General features: G+C 35.1%; 2 protein-coding genes across 4 annotated transcripts; one reads left to right on the forward strand and one right to left on the reverse strand.

The window, feature by feature from the left end:
- Positions 1 to 2,495: 2,495 nt before the first annotated feature.
- On the reverse strand, positions 2,496 to 5,146 carry dnajc28 (DnaJ (Hsp40) homolog, subfamily C, member 28). Of its 2 annotated transcripts, none has more exons than XM_079821347.1 (2): positions 4,998 to 5,146; positions 2,496 to 3,843 (listed from the first exon to the last, which is right to left on the reverse strand). In XM_079821347.1, exon 2 carries the CDS (start codon positions 3,836 to 3,838, stop codon positions 2,699 to 2,701), a length of 1,140 nt encoding a protein of 379 aa, XP_079677473.1. In that variant the 5' UTR covers positions 3,839 to 3,843; positions 4,998 to 5,146; the 3' UTR covers positions 2,496 to 2,698. The 2 variants fall into 2 exon arrangements, with proteins under 2 accessions (XP_079677473.1, XP_079677474.1); XM_079821348.1 differs by having other exon boundaries at positions 2,496 to 3,869; positions 4,998 to 5,092.
- Positions 4,678 to 11,836, forward strand: mab21l3 (mab-21-like 3). 2 transcript variants are annotated; one of them, XM_079821346.1, is made up of 7 exons: positions 4,678 to 6,619; positions 6,835 to 6,975; positions 7,080 to 7,151; positions 7,250 to 7,541; positions 8,814 to 8,995; positions 10,027 to 10,221; positions 10,364 to 11,836. In XM_079821346.1, the coding sequence occupies exons 1-7, from the start codon at positions 6,572 to 6,574 to the stop codon at positions 10,595 to 10,597; spliced, it is 1,164 nt and encodes a 387-aa protein (XP_079677472.1). In that variant the 5' UTR covers positions 4,678 to 6,571; the 3' UTR covers positions 10,598 to 11,836. The 2 variants fall into 2 exon arrangements, with proteins under 2 accessions (XP_079677472.1, XP_079677471.1); XM_079821345.1 differs by having other exon boundaries at positions 4,693 to 6,619; positions 6,835 to 6,987; positions 10,364 to 10,849.
- The last annotated feature ends 8,490 nt before the right edge of the window (positions 11,837 to 20,326 follow it).

Here is a 20,326-nt window from a genome sequence, read left to right on the forward strand (position 1 = left end):
GGTATGTTTGTTAGAATTATTTTATATTATATTCCTTTTTTCATATATCAGTTTGTATATTTATATTTTATACTACGCACTTGTTGACTGCCTTGCCTTCACCACAAGATTTAAGTTGCTTATATTTCAGTAGGCACAATTAATATGTATATATAAATATATATACTTTTTGCACATTAACTTTGCCTACTGTTCACTAAGGCTTTTGTTGTGAAATATTTTAAAATAGATTTAAAATAACAGTATACTATATATATATATATATATATATATATATATATATATATATATATATATATATATATATATATATATATATATATACTGTAAAAAATTATAGGATCAATAAGTTATGACATGTTTTATGTTAATTTAACTCATCAACATAAGTTGAGCAATTTTGACTTTTTAATGTTATACAAGATTCAACTCAAAATTGTAAGTTTAATGTAAATTGTAATATAGTGAGTTGAAATGAAATTGTACTTTTAAGTTGATTTAACTTAATTTAAGGCAGCAACTGAACTTAAGTTTTTAAGTTGAAATAGGTAGTTTTTTTTTTTTTTTTTACAGTGTAATGTTTATATATGTTATTAATAATATTTTTATATATAGCAAAATGTTATTAATTACATTTGCGATGGCAAAGGTTTTCAGTAGCCAGTATTCCAGTCTTCAGTGTCGCATGATCCTTCAGAAACCATTTTAATATGCTGATTTGGTGCTCAAGAATTTTTTTTCATTATCAATATTCTGCTGTTTAATTTTTTTTTTGGTAATCATTAAACATTTTGAGGACAAGAAAGTTCAAAAGAGCAGCATTTATTTTATTTTGCAGCATTATACATGTCTTAAATGTCATTTTTTGTCACTTAATGAATCATTGTTGAATAAAAGTAATAATTTATTTTTTAAAAATCTTACAGATTTCAAAGTAGTGTGTTTACATAATTAAAACATTTAGGCTTTAGCATTTAGATATACGATATACGGTAATGAGAAACAAATTCCGTCAAGTGTGTGAAACATTTATATATTTGGCTATATGCAAATATTCAGATAAATTAAGTTATGAAAAAAATTAATTATGGATCCTATATCTGTATTTATATATCGATTTTGCTGTCTGTATCAACAGTGGGAAGAATGCTAGAGCAGAACTACACAAACGTGCATTCTCTGCTGGTATCCTGGTTGCAGCACTACTTTAATGAGACATGGGCACTGGGAGCAGCTCCATACGTGCCGCCACGTCATCCACCTGTGCATCTGAGTGGAGCTCCGGCCCACGATAAAGGTCACGGCATGATCTACATCTGTCTGATGGTGGGACTCTTTAGTTTCTTTACCTTTGGCATCATGTTCAGCTATATTCGCTCAAAGAAGGTGGAGAACTCACAGGATCCGTATCATCAGTATATAGCTAAAGACTGGGATAGTATAGCGTATCCTGTGGTCATCAGCAACCCGTCTGCTCTGGGCCACCTTCCAGGGAACAGTGGAAGAGACCAGGAGCCGGCCTAGATACTGTCGTTGACTTCTGTCATTTCTATACGAGTATAAATTTGACTTTCTGTTTCATTAAATTGGGCAAAAAAGTATTTATGCCTCTGTTGTTCATTTAACAGAATTAAACATTCAGTTTTGTTTTATATATGGTACAGGTTCATCTCAACTGCAGTCTTAAGGCTATAGTTCACAGTGTCCCAACAAACACAAGCCTCCAACAGTGGTGGGATTTTGTTGGATCAGTGTTATTCCTGTTGGCATTTGTTGTCAGCAAATGAACATGTCCAATTGGCATCTTTAAGGTCATGGAATGTTTGAGTAGGATTTTATAACAATATTGTTACATAATCTGACTCGATCATGAATGATTGGCATGGCAACGAGGTAAACTACCAGCTTCACCAAGAGAAAATATCTATCTATCTATCTATCTATCTATCTATCTATCTATCTATCTATCTATCTATCTATCTATCTATCTATCTATCTATCTATCTATCTATCTATCTATCTATCTATCTATCTATCTATCATCTAATCGCATGAGGATTTTTTATACTTTTACTTTGGAAGATACATTAAACTGATCAAAACATTGTTACAACAAAAAGTCTACTTCAAATAAATGCAGTTCTATTTTTTTACTATTCATCAAAAAAATCTTGGAAACAAAACAAATGTAGCACGGTTTCCACAAAAATATTAAGCAGCACAACCGTTTTCAAAATTGATAATAAGAAATGTTTCTTGAGCAACAAATCAGCATTTTAGAATGATTTCTGAAGGATCCGAAAAATTTCTGCAACTGAAAATGTAGCTTTGCCATTACAGCAATACATTACATTTTAAAATATATTCAAATAGAAACCCATTATTTTAAATTGTAATAGTTCACAATAATACTGTGAATTATTATACTTTCCTTTTATCTCAATGGGATCTTCCTGAAAAAAAATAAAAGATAAATGAAAAATTCAAAACATAAATAAATAATATAAAAAGTATTTATTTTATACATCACCAAGGTACAAATTATAGACTTTAATCTTCTGATATTTAACAAGCAAGACAATAATTGTATCATACTTTATCACAGTTACATATTAAGAACAATTAAGGGCAAGGACATTTTAGTCACACTATAATAGGCCAATAGGTGAATTACAGCTCTGCAGTTTTTAATGCAGTCTCATTTAAGTAGATTCTGCATCCATGTGAGGAGTCCTTGTCTAGTGTGCTGAGATGTTCTAGCCGTCTCCATCTGCTCATTTTGCTTCCTTTCTTTTTCTCTGTCCTTCTCCTGCCTGAGCAGCTGATCAGTTTTCAGTATTTTCTCCAGCTCTCTCTTCAGGCTATAATGCACCATCTGCCTGCTCATGAGAGGGACAATCAGGTTGAAATTGTCCACTTTCTTATTGAGTTTCCCCAGTTCATCAGCAAACACAGTGCAGTGCTCCTTCCACTGGAGGGTTTCAGAGTGTCTCATGGGTTCCCCCAGCCTGGCCCTGACCTCCTGCAACCTCTTTCTCATTTTAGTGATGGTTTCCCTGATCTCCTTATGTGCCACAATCCATTCAGGCTGGTAACCGTTGTCGATGAGGATTCTGTTGAGGTTGTGCGTCATGGGGTCCATATATGGGTTGTGATCAAACTTGTTGAGCGGTTTGCCGGTGCCACTGAGGTTCTGGAAGTCTCCACGGGCCATAGACTCTTGGATGAGGTCCTCAACCAGCCTCTCCACCGCCTGAGTGATTTTAATCTTCTTGCTGCGCAAGCGTGCATCCCGGGTCACCATGGCTCCTTCTTCCGCTGCCGCCTTCTCCATCTCCTTTTGTCTGTACTCCAGAACCTGGTCAGTGGCACGGTCAACACGAAACTGCCGGTACTGTCGTTCTCTTTGACTGGGAGTGCCAGAACCAACTCCTTCAAAACTGAGGTATTGTCTGTGTTGAGGGGCATTACGTTTAACTTGATCTTCCTCTTCTTCCTCCTGCGATTGGGTGTACTGTGAGGCCGACTTCAACTTCTGCCGGCCGAGGTGGGCAAGCACAGCCCGATAGGCCTCCTCTATCTGGGAAAAAAGAGTCGCATCTGCTGTAGGAGCACCGGAATCTGGATGGTAGAGCTTGGCCATGTGTAAGTAAGCCTCCTTGACCTCTGCAGGGCCGCTGGCTCCATCGGCAGGCAGCTGCAGCAGACGGTAGCTCTCTCTCAAGCTTTGGCTGATAGCTCCAGAGCTGAGGGCTCGCAGGCTGAGGGAACAGTACAGAGGCAGGAGAGAAATGCGAAGGTCCCCGCTGTGTAACCGTAACAATAGCCAGCAGCTCATTGTGCCTGTGTGCAAACAACACCTGAATATACTGAAATTACAAGATAAAGCTAAATCGAGTTGAACAATTTATGGCACCAAAAAAGAGAAAAGGTTAACATTTCAGTAGCTTAAATACACTGGTTCAGAAAGAAATGATCAAACCAAGCACTAACAAGTGTCCCACTACTATAAATAGCTTTTAAAAAGTAGTAATTTTTTTCTAATTTTACTAGCTAATTGTTTTGGGATAGATTTATTTTTTAAAGCTCCAAATTTGCTATGCTCATTTGTAGGGCTGCACAATCTGGACAAATTGATTACAGTTATATGTCAATATAGACTATAAAATTAAAATAAATAAATGAGAAATATTACTATTGTAATATTTCACTGTAAAACAAATCTAGTGTTTAAGAAAAAGATTATAATAATAATAATAATTATTATTATTATTATTATTATTATTATTATTTCTGTTATTATTATTTAATTATTTTTTTCTTTATACTTTTGTGTTTGTATGGCCAAATATTGTGGTTATTTATCAATATGACTATATTATTATTATTATTATTATTATTATTATTATTATTATTAAATGTTATACAAAATAAATGTTAATATTGTGAAATTTCACAGTAAAAAAACATTTAAGATCATTTATTATTATTATTATTATTATTAAATGTTATACAAAATAAATGTTAATATTGTGAAATTTCACAGTAAAAAAACATTTAAGAAAATTTTATAATTATAATATTTAAAATAAATAACAATAACAAATATTTAAATTACAACACGTAAGATTTATGGCTGTTGCATTTTCAAAAGTAAAAGAATCGAGCTTTTATTTTGTCGGAAAACCGATCAATCAAGTTAGAGCTTATTTATATTTACACTTCATAGCTATAGCTAGTGTTATGACTTGTTAGCTGTATCACATTAGCTTCTTCTTGCTACGTCAGATTTGTGCAAAACGTTGTCAATAACTCGAGCTATTGTATTTCTAGATTATTTCGATAAACATAATCAAGTATTTGTCCTCTAAATACTCCAGTGTTATTTGACATGTTTGTTGTAGCATGAGAGCTAACGTTCAAACCAACATATCAAACATGAACACTTGGGTCATTCAGCCTAAACAGAACAAAAACAAAATATAACAGGGAAATACCTCAGTGAATTAGCTCGGATTTATCCGTGCAGCGTAAGTTAGGTAACCATGTATATTTAGGTTATGAAGTGTGTTGTTATATATTAATGTCGAACAGCTTGCTGGGAAACGTAGTCGATGTTTTCAGGTTAAAGCGCGTTATCTAATTTGTCCTTTAGATGGCGACAAAACTCAACAGCCGAATTGTAGAGACATCCATTGCAGGCATTTTTCTCTTTAAAAAAATATATTTTATTTTCTTCTTGAAAAATCACTGTTTCATCCACTAACATGCTGCTGTCCTCTTTTCACAGTGATTTAGTCTGGAGAAAATGTGGGCATTCTGGAAACAATCCAGGGGAGTGTTTCCCATAAGCATTGTTGTGAGCTAAGTAGAGACCATTTGGTGCCAATAGTTCTATGATCTACTTAGGCTTACGATGCTTTTAAGACGTGCATCCCAGGCTGGTTTGTGGTGTTTTCTTCCAGCAGTGTTCATCATTTGCTCCATCTAATTGCATTGTTAGGCCTATTTACGGTGATAATTAATTGTTATTGCACTGCCTTAATAATTAGCCAGACCCAGATGACATTAGTACACTTTCTCTCCACCACTGACGGCAGAAGGTTAATGTGTGTTAATGGGTGGAGTGCAAGTGATTGGAACAATGTTTTTCCATATTGCGATCACATGACCTCTACTAAATTGGACTGTGTAGGAAGCCAACCAATTCATGCACATAGTGAATTGTGGTGAATGAGCTTACGGCATTCTGGAGGGCCCAAAAGTCAGTAAATGATTCTATGTTGCAATTTAAAAACAGAATTTCATTTAATGCAACATATTTCATTACAAATTCTCAACATTTTATAACGGTTTGTCCCTCTCTTGCTGCAATGACAGCAGTGATCAAGCTGCATGAACTCTTATTCATTTTAAGCCAGAACCTTTTATTTTCTTTTAACATTTTAAAGTCCTAAACATTGTTTATTTCCAGGCTTAATAAAGAAAAACCCCAGGTTTAATGTCGATGTAGATTTTTACATTTTTCAAAAGCCTAAACTTTATTTGCAGGCTTAATACAAAACAATCCCAGGATTCAGTCTTTTTTCTTATTATTATATCATATTTGTATACCATCTCGTATATAAAATGACGTCTTTTATGATGTTGCTGAAATTAGTTTATATTTGATACATTCAGACTGACACAAAAGCACCATTTTTAGAAAGTGTTGCCTATAGTTGCATGTTTGTAAATAAATACCACCTCTTATATCTAATGAATTCTAGATTAAAACTAAAGAAATGTTTACATTCAAATTTCTCTGTGAGTGAGATCTGCTATGTGAGTAAGCAATTGGTGAACTCATTTGCCCAGAGGAACATGGGAGTTTTTTTAGCATCTCAGAAATCAATAATGTGAGATCAATGGCTCTCTGCTGAAGTGCTTTTCCCTCGTGCAATCTGTGTCACACGTACACTGGGACACAAAAGAACTGCAAAAAAGGACCACAAAGACCTCACATCAAGCTCTGCAGCTGGAAAGAAGACTTAAAAATAGCATTGGGAGAGAACTAAGGATAGACTGCAAAATGACCAACTTCACAGATGAAGATCTGGACAACTATTTGCTAAATCAGGTGACCTATTTATGCCGTCATGGATTTTATTAAGCACTGAGTAACTTTTGTTGATTTATGTTTTTGATTTTATTTGAACATTTTATTGTATGTGCAGTTAGATGCCTCTAAAAGAACTTTGCTAGTCAGATACTAGAAAGACACTTTTTTGGCTTGTTTACGAGATACTAATTTTATTCTTCTGCATTAATGGGGGTCGAATGTGTTACTGTCAGGTGGATCTCAGACATCGGCAGGTTTCAAAGTCTGTAGAAGATGTGCTGAAAATCATGAAAGATCTTACGGCTGAGATCAGCTCAAAGGATGCCCGTTTCCAGTCCATTGCAAACTCTGGAGTTAATAATACCAGTCTCAAAGTAATACTTCATGTAGGCCTCTTGTCTGTTTTGCAAATAATAACATTTCGTTATGGATGCTTTTGTAACATCTTAATTCCTCTGGTGTCCACAATCCGATTTAGGACCAGCCGGCTTTAGTTTCAAAATGGTCTGCTTTACTCCGGGGAAGAAGTGCATACAACCCCGCCATCCAAGTAAGCAACAAAACTATCTGCTTTATAGTTTCATTTCAACATGACTGTACAAGTAAACATTGTACAGCTGCTTTGATATTTATGGTTCATTTCGGCAGGTGCTCACTCCAACTTTGTACCGGATCTCGGTGCCTCTACAGGGCCTGATGGGTTATAAGGGGAGGCGAGCACGTCAGTGGCGTTACTACACGCTGAGCGGGTCTCGTCTCCTCTCACCGGTTCGTGAGCCAGAGAAGCTCTACCAGTGGCTGGAGCTGGAGAGTTTCATCAACCCGAGTCAGGAGTGGCAGGATATTCGCGTGACCATTGAGGGTGATATTGTGCCAGCCAAGGTGGTGAATGTTTTCAAAGAGCATCTGGAGACATCCATAAAGACCTGTGGACTAACAAGTTAGTGTTTTATAGTGTCCCCTTGTCTGTGAAGAGATTTCTACATTAGATTTCTATCCATTTTTAGAGGTCACTTTTAATTTTTCATACATTTTCTGGTAAATAGTAAAAAAAATCTAAACTAATAATATTTTTTATTGATATGCATATGTTCCATCCATCCAGCGTTTTATTGTTTTGATTGTTTGTTAAGCTACCTACAATCTTTATATCTTACAATAGATTCCATAGCAATTTGCCAGGTTTTTTGCAGACAGTTGTGCAATATTTGCTGATGTCTCCCAAATTATGATGTTTTATATACAGTAGGGTTTAAAAGTCCACATTGAAAATCTGAGATCCAAAATATAAAATAAATCTGAAAATATACAAAATGTTTTAGGATGTTGTATAAATAAAAGTTGAATGTTAAATATATGTTAATGTTATATATACACATATATTAGTGCTGTCAAATCTATTAATTGCATCCAAAATAAAAGTTTGGGTTTACATAATATGTGTGTGAACTGTGTATAATTATTATGTGTATATAAATACACACATATGCATGTATTTAAAAAAAAAAAAAAAAAAAAAAAAATTATATATATATATATATATATATATATATATATATATATAACAAATGGTTTAATTTTTATTATAATTATATTATTGTCATTTCTGACATTAGCCAAATTAACAGCATTTTTCAGTTGAACTTTTGTTAGAATATAATTTGTAATGAAAACTGCTGTATTATATTAGAAAAATCTAAGCGTTTTCAGGTTTTTGGATCCCACTGTAAATATTTTGATTGCAATCAATAAAAGCTTGTTTGCTGCTATCAGTGGAGATTCCATGAAAACAGATGAGCTGTAGCAAAGGAAATCTTTAGAAAGAAACACCGTGAAGTTTAAAAAGCTCTTGATTTGAAAATTCATTGTTTTCTCATTTGACCTGCAGGTTCAGTGTGTTGATGGTAAACACATTTCTGCAAACACATGGACAGGGCACCATATAGCACAATGTGAAAGTTTGGATCAACATTCCTATCCAAAAAAACTAAACAAAAACAAGATCAGAAAGAAATAATAGGCTGATAAGAATGTTGTTAACCCTAATCCTAAAATCTTTAGGGTCGATAAGGATGTGGATCCGGGAATAAATCCTACTTGAATAAATCATGTTAAGCTTCAAGCATAAATATGCACTGAAGTGTAACAGAATAGACTGGTTCATGCAATGTTTCTTTTGTGTTTTAACTTTCTTTTTGCCTTTCTTTCATAGGTAAGGTGAGTATACTGGAATCAGTTGGACCAGTGGTGCGTGTTGCCGTGGAAACATCAGAGGCACAAATTGAGGTGGAACTGATTCCTACAGTGGAGCTGATGAACTACTGGCCAAAGAGAGCTCGGTGGCCCCGGCTCTTTCGGAGATGGCCCTCCACGGAGCGCGCTCGTTGTATTAAGGTCAGTGGGGTTGTCCTAATTTATATATATCATTTATATATACGATATTTTAGGTAAATCATGAATTTTACTGTATCCCTTTTACATGTACTTACTACAGTAATAACAGTAAAATATACATAATTACAAGAAACTAACCTTAAACCAAACCCACTCTTAACTGTGTGTGTGTGTGTACTGTGTGTGTGTACTGTGTGTGTTCATGTTTATGTACACAAATTAGATGAATAAAATACAATTAAAAATATATATAAAATCTAATAATATAAAAATAAACACACAAACCAAAAAAATTATCATTATAGTCCTGAATAATATTACATTAAGGCCCGGTTTCACAGACGCTCACCCATTCCTTTCGAAGCACATAGAGAAGCTACGGTGGCCGACACAGGACAAAGATGGCGTCGTCTGAGACAGCAGAGAGTAGCTAGTGCTCAGTAGAGCAGTTTGTCCGTTTAAGGCTACTGTAGAAACATGACGGAGCAAAATGGTGACTTCACTGTAAGGGAACCCGCGGTGTGGGCCTATGTAGATAGAAATGGCTCATTCTAAGTTAATAAAAACATTACAGTACATTATGTAAGGTCTTTATACACCACTGAAACATAGTTATGTATGTTATATTGCATTCATGTCAATAGATCCATTAGATAAATACTACACACTGCACCTTTAACTAGCTTTTATAAATGTACACTAGACAAAACATTACTGGTGTGCATCTTGAGACAAAACAATGGCACTGACATACTTTAAGATATGTCAGTACAAGTTGCTTTCAGTTAAAATAGCTCAAAAAAATGCCTTTTAGTACAGGACTAGGCTTAAGCCAGGGGAATGTGATACAAGATATTTTTCCTGCTTTTGGAAGCACTGAAATTACAGTTTGCATGTTATTTAAATAATGTATGTTGTTTGTAAATGTATGTTTTGTTTAGTTTTTTACTTTTGTTATGGATCTATGGGTCTAAAATAAAGAATGAATACATACAATACACTGTTGATTAATCGTAATAAATTCCCTGCAGTCGTTTGGATTCAATCTAATGGCCACATCAAACTACCACTGGCGGCTGTCATTCTCACGGGCAGAGCAGGTGCTGTTGAGTAATATAGATGAGGACGGCGGTTGCCGCAGGAAGTGTTATCGGGTGGTCAGACAGCTCAAGGAGGACATCTGGTGCCCTGGAAGCAAACCCGTCATCACTGCCTACCATCTACAGGTACCAGCCTAACCAAAATAGCCTCTTTACCTTTTTCCTATCATCTTTCCTGTGAGTTAACTGAATATGGCTGTTGAAAGACCATACTGCTTGTATACAAAAGCAAGTTTACACACTTTCCCAATGTCCTTACATCATCTAGACACTGCTTTTCTGGACATGTGAGAAGTACCCCTGCACCAGGGACTGGAGAGACTTCAGGGGATGCGTATTACGGCTGGTGCAAAAGCTGCATAAGTGTGTTAGCCAGCATTATCTCCGGCATTACTTTGTACAATCCCACAACCTCCTGAAATACAGCAATACTAATGAGCTTGATGACGTGGCAAAGAAGATCAATAATTTCCTGGACAACCCAGAAACATACGTTCATTAGAAGCTTCCTGTGTGGGTTAGATGGCATAGATCTATGTTAGCTGTGCTCTGTTTTGACTGCATCATATTGATGAGATGATCATGGTAATAGGCTGTGGTTGACTAAAGTAAGTATGCCTTTGCTCCTTTTGTCTCTGTCGTTATCCTGATATTTTTCACCAGAATTATGATGTCAGCTTTTTTACAGTAGGCCAACGTTGCGAATGAATGGCATGAGAGACACTGAATTAAATAAAATATTTTTCTCATCAGCAATGCACACTTTTTATTTCATTTTATTGGTAACACTTTACAATAAGGTCTCATTTGTTAACATTAATTCATGTAATAACTAGCTTGAACTAACAGTGAGCAATGTATTTCTTTCAACATTCATTATTCTTTGTTAATGTACAAAAATACAGTTGTTGATTGTTTGTTTATGTTAGTTAACTAATGTTAAAGGGTTAGTTCACCCAAAATGAAAATTCTGTTTTTAATTACTCACCCTCATGTCCCTCCACACCTGGAAGACCTTCGTTCATCTTCGGAACACAAATTAAGATATATATTAAAATTATGGATGAAATCTGAGAGCTCTCTGGCCTCTCCATAGGCGGTAACGTCCAGAAAGGTTTTAAAAATTGTTAAAATAGTCCATATGAATACAGTGGTTCAACCTTGATTTTATGAAGTGAAGAGAATACTCTTTGTGCACAAAAATAATGACTTTATTCAACAATCTCTTCTCTTCAATGTAATTCTCCTACGCTGTTGACATAGTAAATACAGTGCAGCGCTTCGGGGTTCTACAGCAGAGCGTCGGCTCACCATTGGCTAGCTCCTGCATGAGCATCACACGCATGTGTCGTGAAGCTCACGTGAACAGCGTCGGTAACACAACTTTAGGTTTTAAAAATGTATTAATAAATGTTGCAATTAAAATAAACTAAGATTTATAAATGCCGTAGAAGTGTTGTAGTTAACTAATGCTAAGAAATTAACCTTATTGTAAACGGTTGCAATTTTATTATTTTCAAACCACCTATCATGTCCCCTATGCTTTTCAAAAACTAGCCCTGAATAAAACCTTCTCATGTGGCCCATTGAATAATAAGATAAGATATTTGATTATTTTACATGCTGATCTTTCATAACATTCGACAGGAACCCTTAGTTCTGTTCTCCAGCAGAGGGCACTGTGATTACAGCAACATGTATTACATTTGTAAATACGGCCAGGTTATTGCAAATGTCAAGTAATAAAAAAAAAATATTTTCATTTTCAGCAGATTATGTGTTTTGGTAAAAAAAAATTTAACAAGATTAACTAAGACAGTGATCTGACACAAGGATTCACCCAAAGAAGATTTCTGTCATTATTTACTGACCGTATGTTGTTTCAAACCTATATGACTTTCTTTCTTCCATTTAATATAGCAAGAGTTATGTTCACACTGCTCTTCTCTGTACAAAAAATAGCATATAGTCACCAGATGACAAACTGACACAAAAACACCATCAAAGCAAATGTAACTTTCAAATCTCAATCCCCAAATCTGGGGCTTCACTTGTGTGTTTTGTAACCTACCTGACACTTCAAATTTTGAATACACAGAAGTTCGAACAAGACAACATTTTAGAGGTACTAGTGAGGCCAGCAGGAGATGCTCTCCCTGTGGTCTGTGTGGGCCTTAGCGCCCCAGTATAATGATGGGGACACTACACTGGCAAAAAGCACCGTCCCGTTAAACTGAGGCCTGACTCTGATGTCCTTCGAAAAGAGTAGAGGTGTAACCCCAGCAAAATCTTAAATGTTTCTTCAGTGGTTCTTCAGCGGTTCTTTGGCTGAGGTGCTATATAGCACCACTACCATATAACATGTTAAGATATGGTGCTATAATAAGATATGTGTTAAGATATGTGCTATACCACCAAAAGTGGTTCCCCTATGATTACAAGCCAAGAACCACTTTTAGTGGCACATAGCACCATTTTTTTTAGAGTGTAGACAAAAATGAGGTTACTTTAACATCAAATGGAGACTTTAGCTTGAGTCTCCTGCTTCTCACGTGTGTCTCCTGAGACAATAACACTCTCACAACGGTCTCCTTTAAAGTTTTAGAAGAGGTCAACAACATCACACACTGTGCTCAGATTTTTCAACTTAGCTAGAGACACTGGATCGCTCACATTTAGAGGAGACAAATGTGAGACCACTAGAGTCTCTAGGTAAAGAGAAAAATATGAGCATAGTTTGTTATGTTGCTGACATCTCTTCTGAAGCTTATGAGAAGTCAAATGTGTGACCCCTGGAGTCTTTAGTTTAGGAGAAATATCTGAGGACAGTGTGTGATGTTGTTGATATCTTAAAACTTTAAAGGAGAATATTTTGAGTTTTTGTCTCAGGACAAAGTGTGGACAAGTGTGAGAAGCAGGATACTCAAGCAAAAGTCTCCATTTGATGTTAATGTCACCTACTTATATGTATTTCTAGTGTGTAGAAAATGTGCTGCATATACAATGCTGGGCATTGAAGATAAATGTAAACTAGTAACCCTTAAAGCTACACTGTGTGATATTTTCCCCCATCTAGTGGTTAAAAGGTATATGACCATCCAGTGAATATTAGTTTCTCTTCCTCTCAAATCCGATTTCGTTTTAACTCCTACGGTGGCCGATTTAGTCCAAGATTAATATGGCTTCCAGTTCGACCTCGTCCACATTCGACACGGTGCCACCGAGTGTTAAAACGCGAAAGGCGAAGCTTGAATTCACGGGTATGTCCCTCTTTGGCTGATGTACTTTCAAGATGGAGGGGCAACATGGCGACCCGCATTCGAACCCATTACCGTATGTATTTTCAATGGCATATTATAAACTTACGAGAATACTTTATTACTTGAAAGAAGTAAATATACATTAATGAGCACATATATTTTTGAAAGAACTAAGTGTTTTTAGCTAAGAATAAACTAAAAAAGTTACACAGTGTAGCTTTAATAATCTGAAATGTATAATGGTTTTTAAATGATAGTTTCAGTATTTACAGTATTAGGAATGTCATCTTTTATTTATTTAACGTTTCTCCTAAAATAAAACTGAAGACAAATCGGATACTTAAATGAGACATATAAAAGAATCTGCACTTAGTATCTTGATCTTAGAGAAGCCTCTGTGAGAGCCATAGCCTTGTGGGCAGCACATCGAGTCTCTCCTCCTATACTGTCCTGCCCATTAAAGGTGAAAAACCCTAATATCATAAAAAAAGAGTAACCTCTGCAAGACAATAAAGTGATCTCCCATGTTTTTCACAGCCCGTTCTCATTTTGGACTACTTTGTCTCAGAACTTTTGCATGTCGCAGTTGTGTCTACTTGTATTTCCCCAAAGGAATTTTAGGAGAAACATCTGAATGATACTAAAATTTGAGATATTTAAGAATCACAATTAAGTCTCCTGAGCCTAAAAAGAGGAACCTCTGAACAATAAAATATTCATATAATGGAGTCTTGAAAGACATTGCAGAAAGACAACAAAGAGATGTTTATGTGTCTTCCTCCACATTTTCAGTTTTGACCCATTTTCTCTCAAATATTTCTCATGTCTGATTTGTGTCTATTTTTAATTCTCTTAAGGGATTTTAGGAGAAACATCTGAAATGCTGTTGATACTAAAATGAGAGATATATGAGATTCGCAACTAAGTCTCTCGAGCTTAGGAAAAGCAACCATTGAGCAATACATTTTTCCTCTTGGAAAACTTGTCCTTTGGCCTCTGTCTATCATCATGGCCTCCTGATGTTGGATAATCCCCATCTATAATGATTGACTCTATCTCCTATCCACCAATAAGATGGTGTGTGGTGGGCATTCTGGGACACTATATGGCTGCCTTTGCATCAACCTGCAAAAGCACTATATAAAATGTAACATAATAAAAAACTTTTTCGGTTTCCTTGGTAGGACAAGAATAGTCCTAAACTGAAGGCCTAGAGTATAATGGGTGTTTTATGAACATTATGTTCTTTCACAGTTTACATTGCCTCAATCAAATTCATTATTATAGCAGAGACAACAGGTGCTTTCTTTTGTGTATTTGATATTGTTATAATTTCTAAGCAAACAGCCTCTTGTTCAGCGGATATTAAGAAGCCAGATTACATGGTTACATAGTGTTTACTGAGCATCAATACATGTACTACAAAGCTGAATTCTTGATTTGAAGTCTTGTCATAGATTTTCTTTCAGTATAGATAAATACTGATATGAAATGATGGATGAGGTAAGTGGACAATGCACAGTCTAGATTGTCTATGTCTATTGTCTAGATTTGTTGGGCTTACATAAAGGTTTCAAAAATGGGTTTTCACAGCGATTCCATAATATACTGTAACTATTTTAGGTTCCCTAAAGAACCTTTCAGTGAACAGTTCTTAAAACAACCTTTTTTTTCTGTGTAAAGACATTTTAAAAAATCTACATAAACATTTTCCACAATAAAGAACATTTTGTGCAATATGTGGTTAAGGATCTTTATGGAGTTGTGGATGTTGAAGGTTATTCATGAAACAGCCATTAAAGAAACCTTTGTTTTTAAGAGTGTATAATTTAATCAACAAAAATAGTCAGGGAAGACTGTATTAGATTTTTAATCAATAATAAATATGTCAGTACTTACATTATGTTGCATGTTCATGACACAGGCCTTCTTGAGTTTGTTTATCTGTCATGATCTATACGAGTGTATATTTTTGAAGAGCCAATCCCCCTTTAAACTGACAATAACAGTCCAACATATCTTTCAATATATCCAACAGCCATGCACCCAGAACATTTTATGAAGTTTATTTACACCCTGCTTAAAGCATTGTTTTCTGTCTAGCTCAGTGCAGACATCAATCACTGTAGTTGATATGCAGGGTAAGTTTGAGGCCGGGAGCAATACACTTTCTCATAACAAAAAAATGTCTGTAAGCTTTCTCAGCACAAATTGAATATACTTTATCTCCCTGAGGGGACAGGATTGTATGGTGTCAGATTTGTGAGTTTGTGAAAACTAAATATCAGACAAGTTTTTCTTCTATAATATTCCTAGATGGGGGTTAATGAAGGCCTTCTGTTTTTTGTAAGAAAAATATTCATATTTAACATGTTATAAAGTAAAATATCTACACTGTAAAATCGAATTAGTTAGACTTACTTAAAAATAGCATGCAAGCCGTAAAGTGAAATAGGAAAAGTATGTTGTGCTAACAAATGCCTATTCACTTACACAAGTGTTCTAGTAACTAAAAAAGAACTGTAGAGAGCACTTGATCTTTTACTTTAGATTTATTCTTGACTCAGTATAGCTACCATAGTTGTTGTTGTGTTTTGCATGCTGAATGTTGAAGTCTGTGTGTGACTCAAGCGTCAACTGCAAGATATTGTTACAAATATAGAGAGATTATATTAACCCAATTAAAAGTTTCACAGGTGTTTATGACGTAAGTGTTAGCAATAAAATTGTAAACGGTCATTATACGACACAAAGAGACATAGGTTCATAAAATTAACATAGATTCATTTTAAACGGTGATCTTAATTTCTGACTAAATCATTAACTATAGTTAATTAATCAGTCAGAAGCTAAGGTCAACTTTTAAAAGCAACCTATTTATTACTTCTCTTCCTTTGAAACCAAATGTGATTTCTTGTTGCATCGCTGCATCAATAGGAAGAGAGTCATAATAACATGAATGTTGCAAGCGCCCAAACAAAGTGAACACTGATCCCCATAATGGTATTGTATACATTTTTTTGCTTGACAAAATGGCACTCAAACCAATCAATTAATCTTAACTTGGGTTTTCTGAGTAAACAAGGAATAGTATGTGAATAGTACAGATTACTAGATTTTAACAATTAAGTTAAGACATTAAGTAAAATTAACTAAAAAGTGTTAGTTACATTGTTGGATTTTACAGTGCAGCTTCCGGCGGACTCAATTTAGGTGCTGCTGCCCACGATCGCATCAAGGATCAGCCAAATTTCCACATGCATTTTGAAAAGCAGATAGTTTGGAAAGTGCTGTCGCAAGTTTTTGTGCTATCTAAGGCTTTAAAGGAAAATCAAATAAAATGTGCCTTTTACCCCTGGAGGCTTTTAGTACCCTATCTCTTTCATCTTTAGCTTTGCTGTCTCTTCATTCAGAAGGACATTTCTGGGATAAATATGTTTAAGCTGTGAGTGACTGAGTAGCAAACTGATGGCATCTTGTCTAAAAACAAAATAGCTAGCAGCAGGGGCTTACTTCCCATGCTAACTAGCTAAACTAAAATGGATGATATATATTTTATTTTACTCAGGTAGTAAGTTTTTAGCTTGTTAGCTTCAGCGGTTAGCTCATGCTGCTACAGTAGACGCCATATCTACATTATTCAGCCATCAGCTAAAAGCATGATTTCCTACTTAAGTAATTTTTTCCATCTCTATTTTTTGTTTATTTGAAATGAGACAAATCTGATATTATTTTAACCTTATATCTGTTATGTAACAGTTGAGATCGTTCTTTAATGCTGATCTAACCAGCAGAAGGCACAAGTCCCAGTTGCGCAAGTGGGGCATGTTGTAACACTGAGTTACATTTTGTCCCTTTAGAACTATGCTATTCTATTCTATTCTATTCTATTCTATTCTATTCTATTCTATTCTATTCTATTCTATTCTATTCTATTCTATTCTATTCTATTCTATTCTATTCTATTCTATTCTATTCTATTCTATTCTATACATTTATTAATAATTTTGAGAAACCATGAGAAAAGGTGAATAATGACTGGGAGTCAATGTTCAGAAATCATTCATTATCATTATGTTTTGAACTATGTTGTATAGCTGTGTTTTGAGGTGTGTTTGTTGTCAAACTCAAAAATGTGTATATTTTGAATGATTATAAATGCCATTATTTTATTTGAAAAAGTTAATAATTGTATTTTATTGACAATATATTATATCAGATAATATTTTAATCTGTCATTTGGTCATGTTACAATATGCCCCTCACATGTTACAATGGGGCATGTTGTCACATGTCACTTCCCTTCTTTCGGGGTAAATCAAGAAAAAAGCATACACTGTATTAATGAAACAAAACCAAATAATTGTACTAGATATGTGTGCAATTAATGTGGGGAAAAAAATAGTACTCTGAACCACAAGATTTAGACAAGCTGAGAAAGTCAGAAAGCGTTAGGCTGTGCCCCACTCTCCCCTACTATTAAAATGAATGGTTACATAGATGGCTCTCTTCAGGTATGTCATTTGTTAACATTAACCTTTGTTAATGTTAGTTTTAACATTCGTCTTTGTAACAGTTCTGGAAGGACTGAACTTCCTCACTCTACTCTTTCAATCACATTGGAAAGTTCTGCCCTTTGGGCCTGTTTTGTGCGTATAGCTCCTCTGGTTGTGTTTATATGTTGTGCCATGTGTTTTAATGCAGTTTTTTTCCACTCTCAGTGAATTTCAAGAAACAAGCGGCTCTTTGTTCAGGGTGCCAAACGCTCATGTATCGCAATAGACTGGGAGACCCTCATCCTCTCGCTATCTCTCTTTCACCCTTTCTTTTTCTCTCTATCATTCTCTTTCATTCTCTCTGTTTTAGTAGATTGGTTACCATAGACTATCCAATAAAAATCAAACGTGCATAACTCATGTTTTGCATCAAGTACATGAGTCGAGAGATGAATTACCCTTGAGGTAGATTAAGTTCAATGAGTGCACACAAAAAGAGGAGAACCCTGCAACTGCCTCAGAGGGAACATTCCCTTGGACGGCAGCAAACATAGTGACTCTCTCTTTCACTCTTTGTTACACGCTTTCTTTCACACTGGATTTGAAAAGGGACAATTGTGCGTAACATCCTGCTGGTACGATGGCATAATGGGTTCAGTGTGAGACAGCTTTCCCTGGACATTCTGTCATCTGGGTGGCATGAGCTATTTTGTGAAGCCTTGAGGAATAGCCCCATTTCCCATAAACATGTCAAATGCAAACATACTTTCCGCTACTACTATCAACCATGCAGTATAAACATTACCATGAGTGCAAGATAGCTACATATATCAAACTAAGGAACAGATTGCCCAAAAAATGATAATTTTGTCATTATTTAATCACCCTCATGTCATGTCAAACCTGTGCTGTCATTTCTCTGTTCCATACAATGACCATTTCTAATGACTGCTGGCTGTCAAGCTCCAAAAAGCACAAACCACAGAAATATCATAAAATTAGTCTGTACAACTTGTGTGCTGTATTACATAGCTTTTGAAGCCATATGATGTCTTTGTGTTGTGAAAAGATCAACATTTAAGTCATTATTTACTGACACACACACACACACACACACACACACACACACACACACACACACACACACACACACACACACACACACACACACACACACACACACACACACACACACACACACACACACACACACACACACACACACACACACACACACACACACACACACACACACACACACACACATATATATATTTACAACACAGGTATGGTATTTAGGTAAAAATCTATGTGAATATTATTTTTGTATCTTTCATGGGCAGAAAACAATATGGGTTTAGAAGAATGCGAGGGTGAATGAGTAAAAATGAATTTGACTTTCTTGTGACAAATTTGGACCGTCTGTTACATTCAGTGTTGAGATACTTTCACATCTGTTGCATCTTTTTAGAGCTGGAGACAGAGCTAACATCAAAAGGCTTCGATCGAAGATGTTCAGCATCAAGACAAGATTGAGTGGCACAGTCTGAGAGAGAGACAGACAGTGGTGACAGGTGCACTGATAGAGAGAAACGCATGGGGTGCAGAGGAAAGGAGCTAGAAAGGCTGGCGTGACAACGGGACTGACGTGAAGATGAACCGTCTGTCGCTGACACAGATATAGACTGACAGTTACAAATATGCAAAGACAGAAACTCAGCATAAGTGAGGAGTAAGATAACTGGAGAATGACAGCAAAGTTGGTGGTTTGGGAAACCCAGCCCATGTTAAAATGAGCCAAAGATATGTTTTGCTTAGATTGTGAGCAGAAAATCCTTTTTCATGAATTTTAGATGCCAAGTCTGTAATAAAAAGTCTGAGATTTTAATATGAACTCAAACATTCTTATTAGAATTTTCCAAGAACTATTATTTTTATAGCTCAACACTCCTAATAAGTCAACAACTCATTTGTGCCTATTTGAGCTTAAGGATTTTTAGCCAGAACATCTGATGAAAAAAAAAAAAAAAATACTTAAAGGGTCAAATACTTCAAACTTTATTTTACAGCGTCATTGTTACAAATGTTACATAGTAATAACTATAAATGATGCATACTAACATGCAAACCAAACCCTAATCCTAATCCTATATATATATATGTAAACAACATCATTTATATATTATATTAATATTTATATATATATATATATTTATATATTTTATCTAAAATGGAAAATGGAAATTTTATTTTTAAAATATATTTTGGACAGCATAAATATGTTCATATAATCCAAAATATAAGAGTGGAATAAGCGTATTATTTATATGTTTAAATATAAGTGTGCAGCTTACAACTACAACTAAGTAAATTCAATTAAAATATTTATGTAAATATTTATTGGCCATTTTGCATGTAGTTAGTTAGTTTTACTCAGCACTTAAATGTATAATTACAGTGTAACAAAGACACTTT

The sequence above is a fragment of the Gobio gobio genome (assembly GCF_949357685.1).
Source record: "Gobio gobio genome assembly, chromosome: 7".
NCBI classification, from domain to species: Eukaryota; Metazoa; Chordata; class Actinopteri; order Cypriniformes; family Gobionidae; genus Gobio; species Gobio gobio.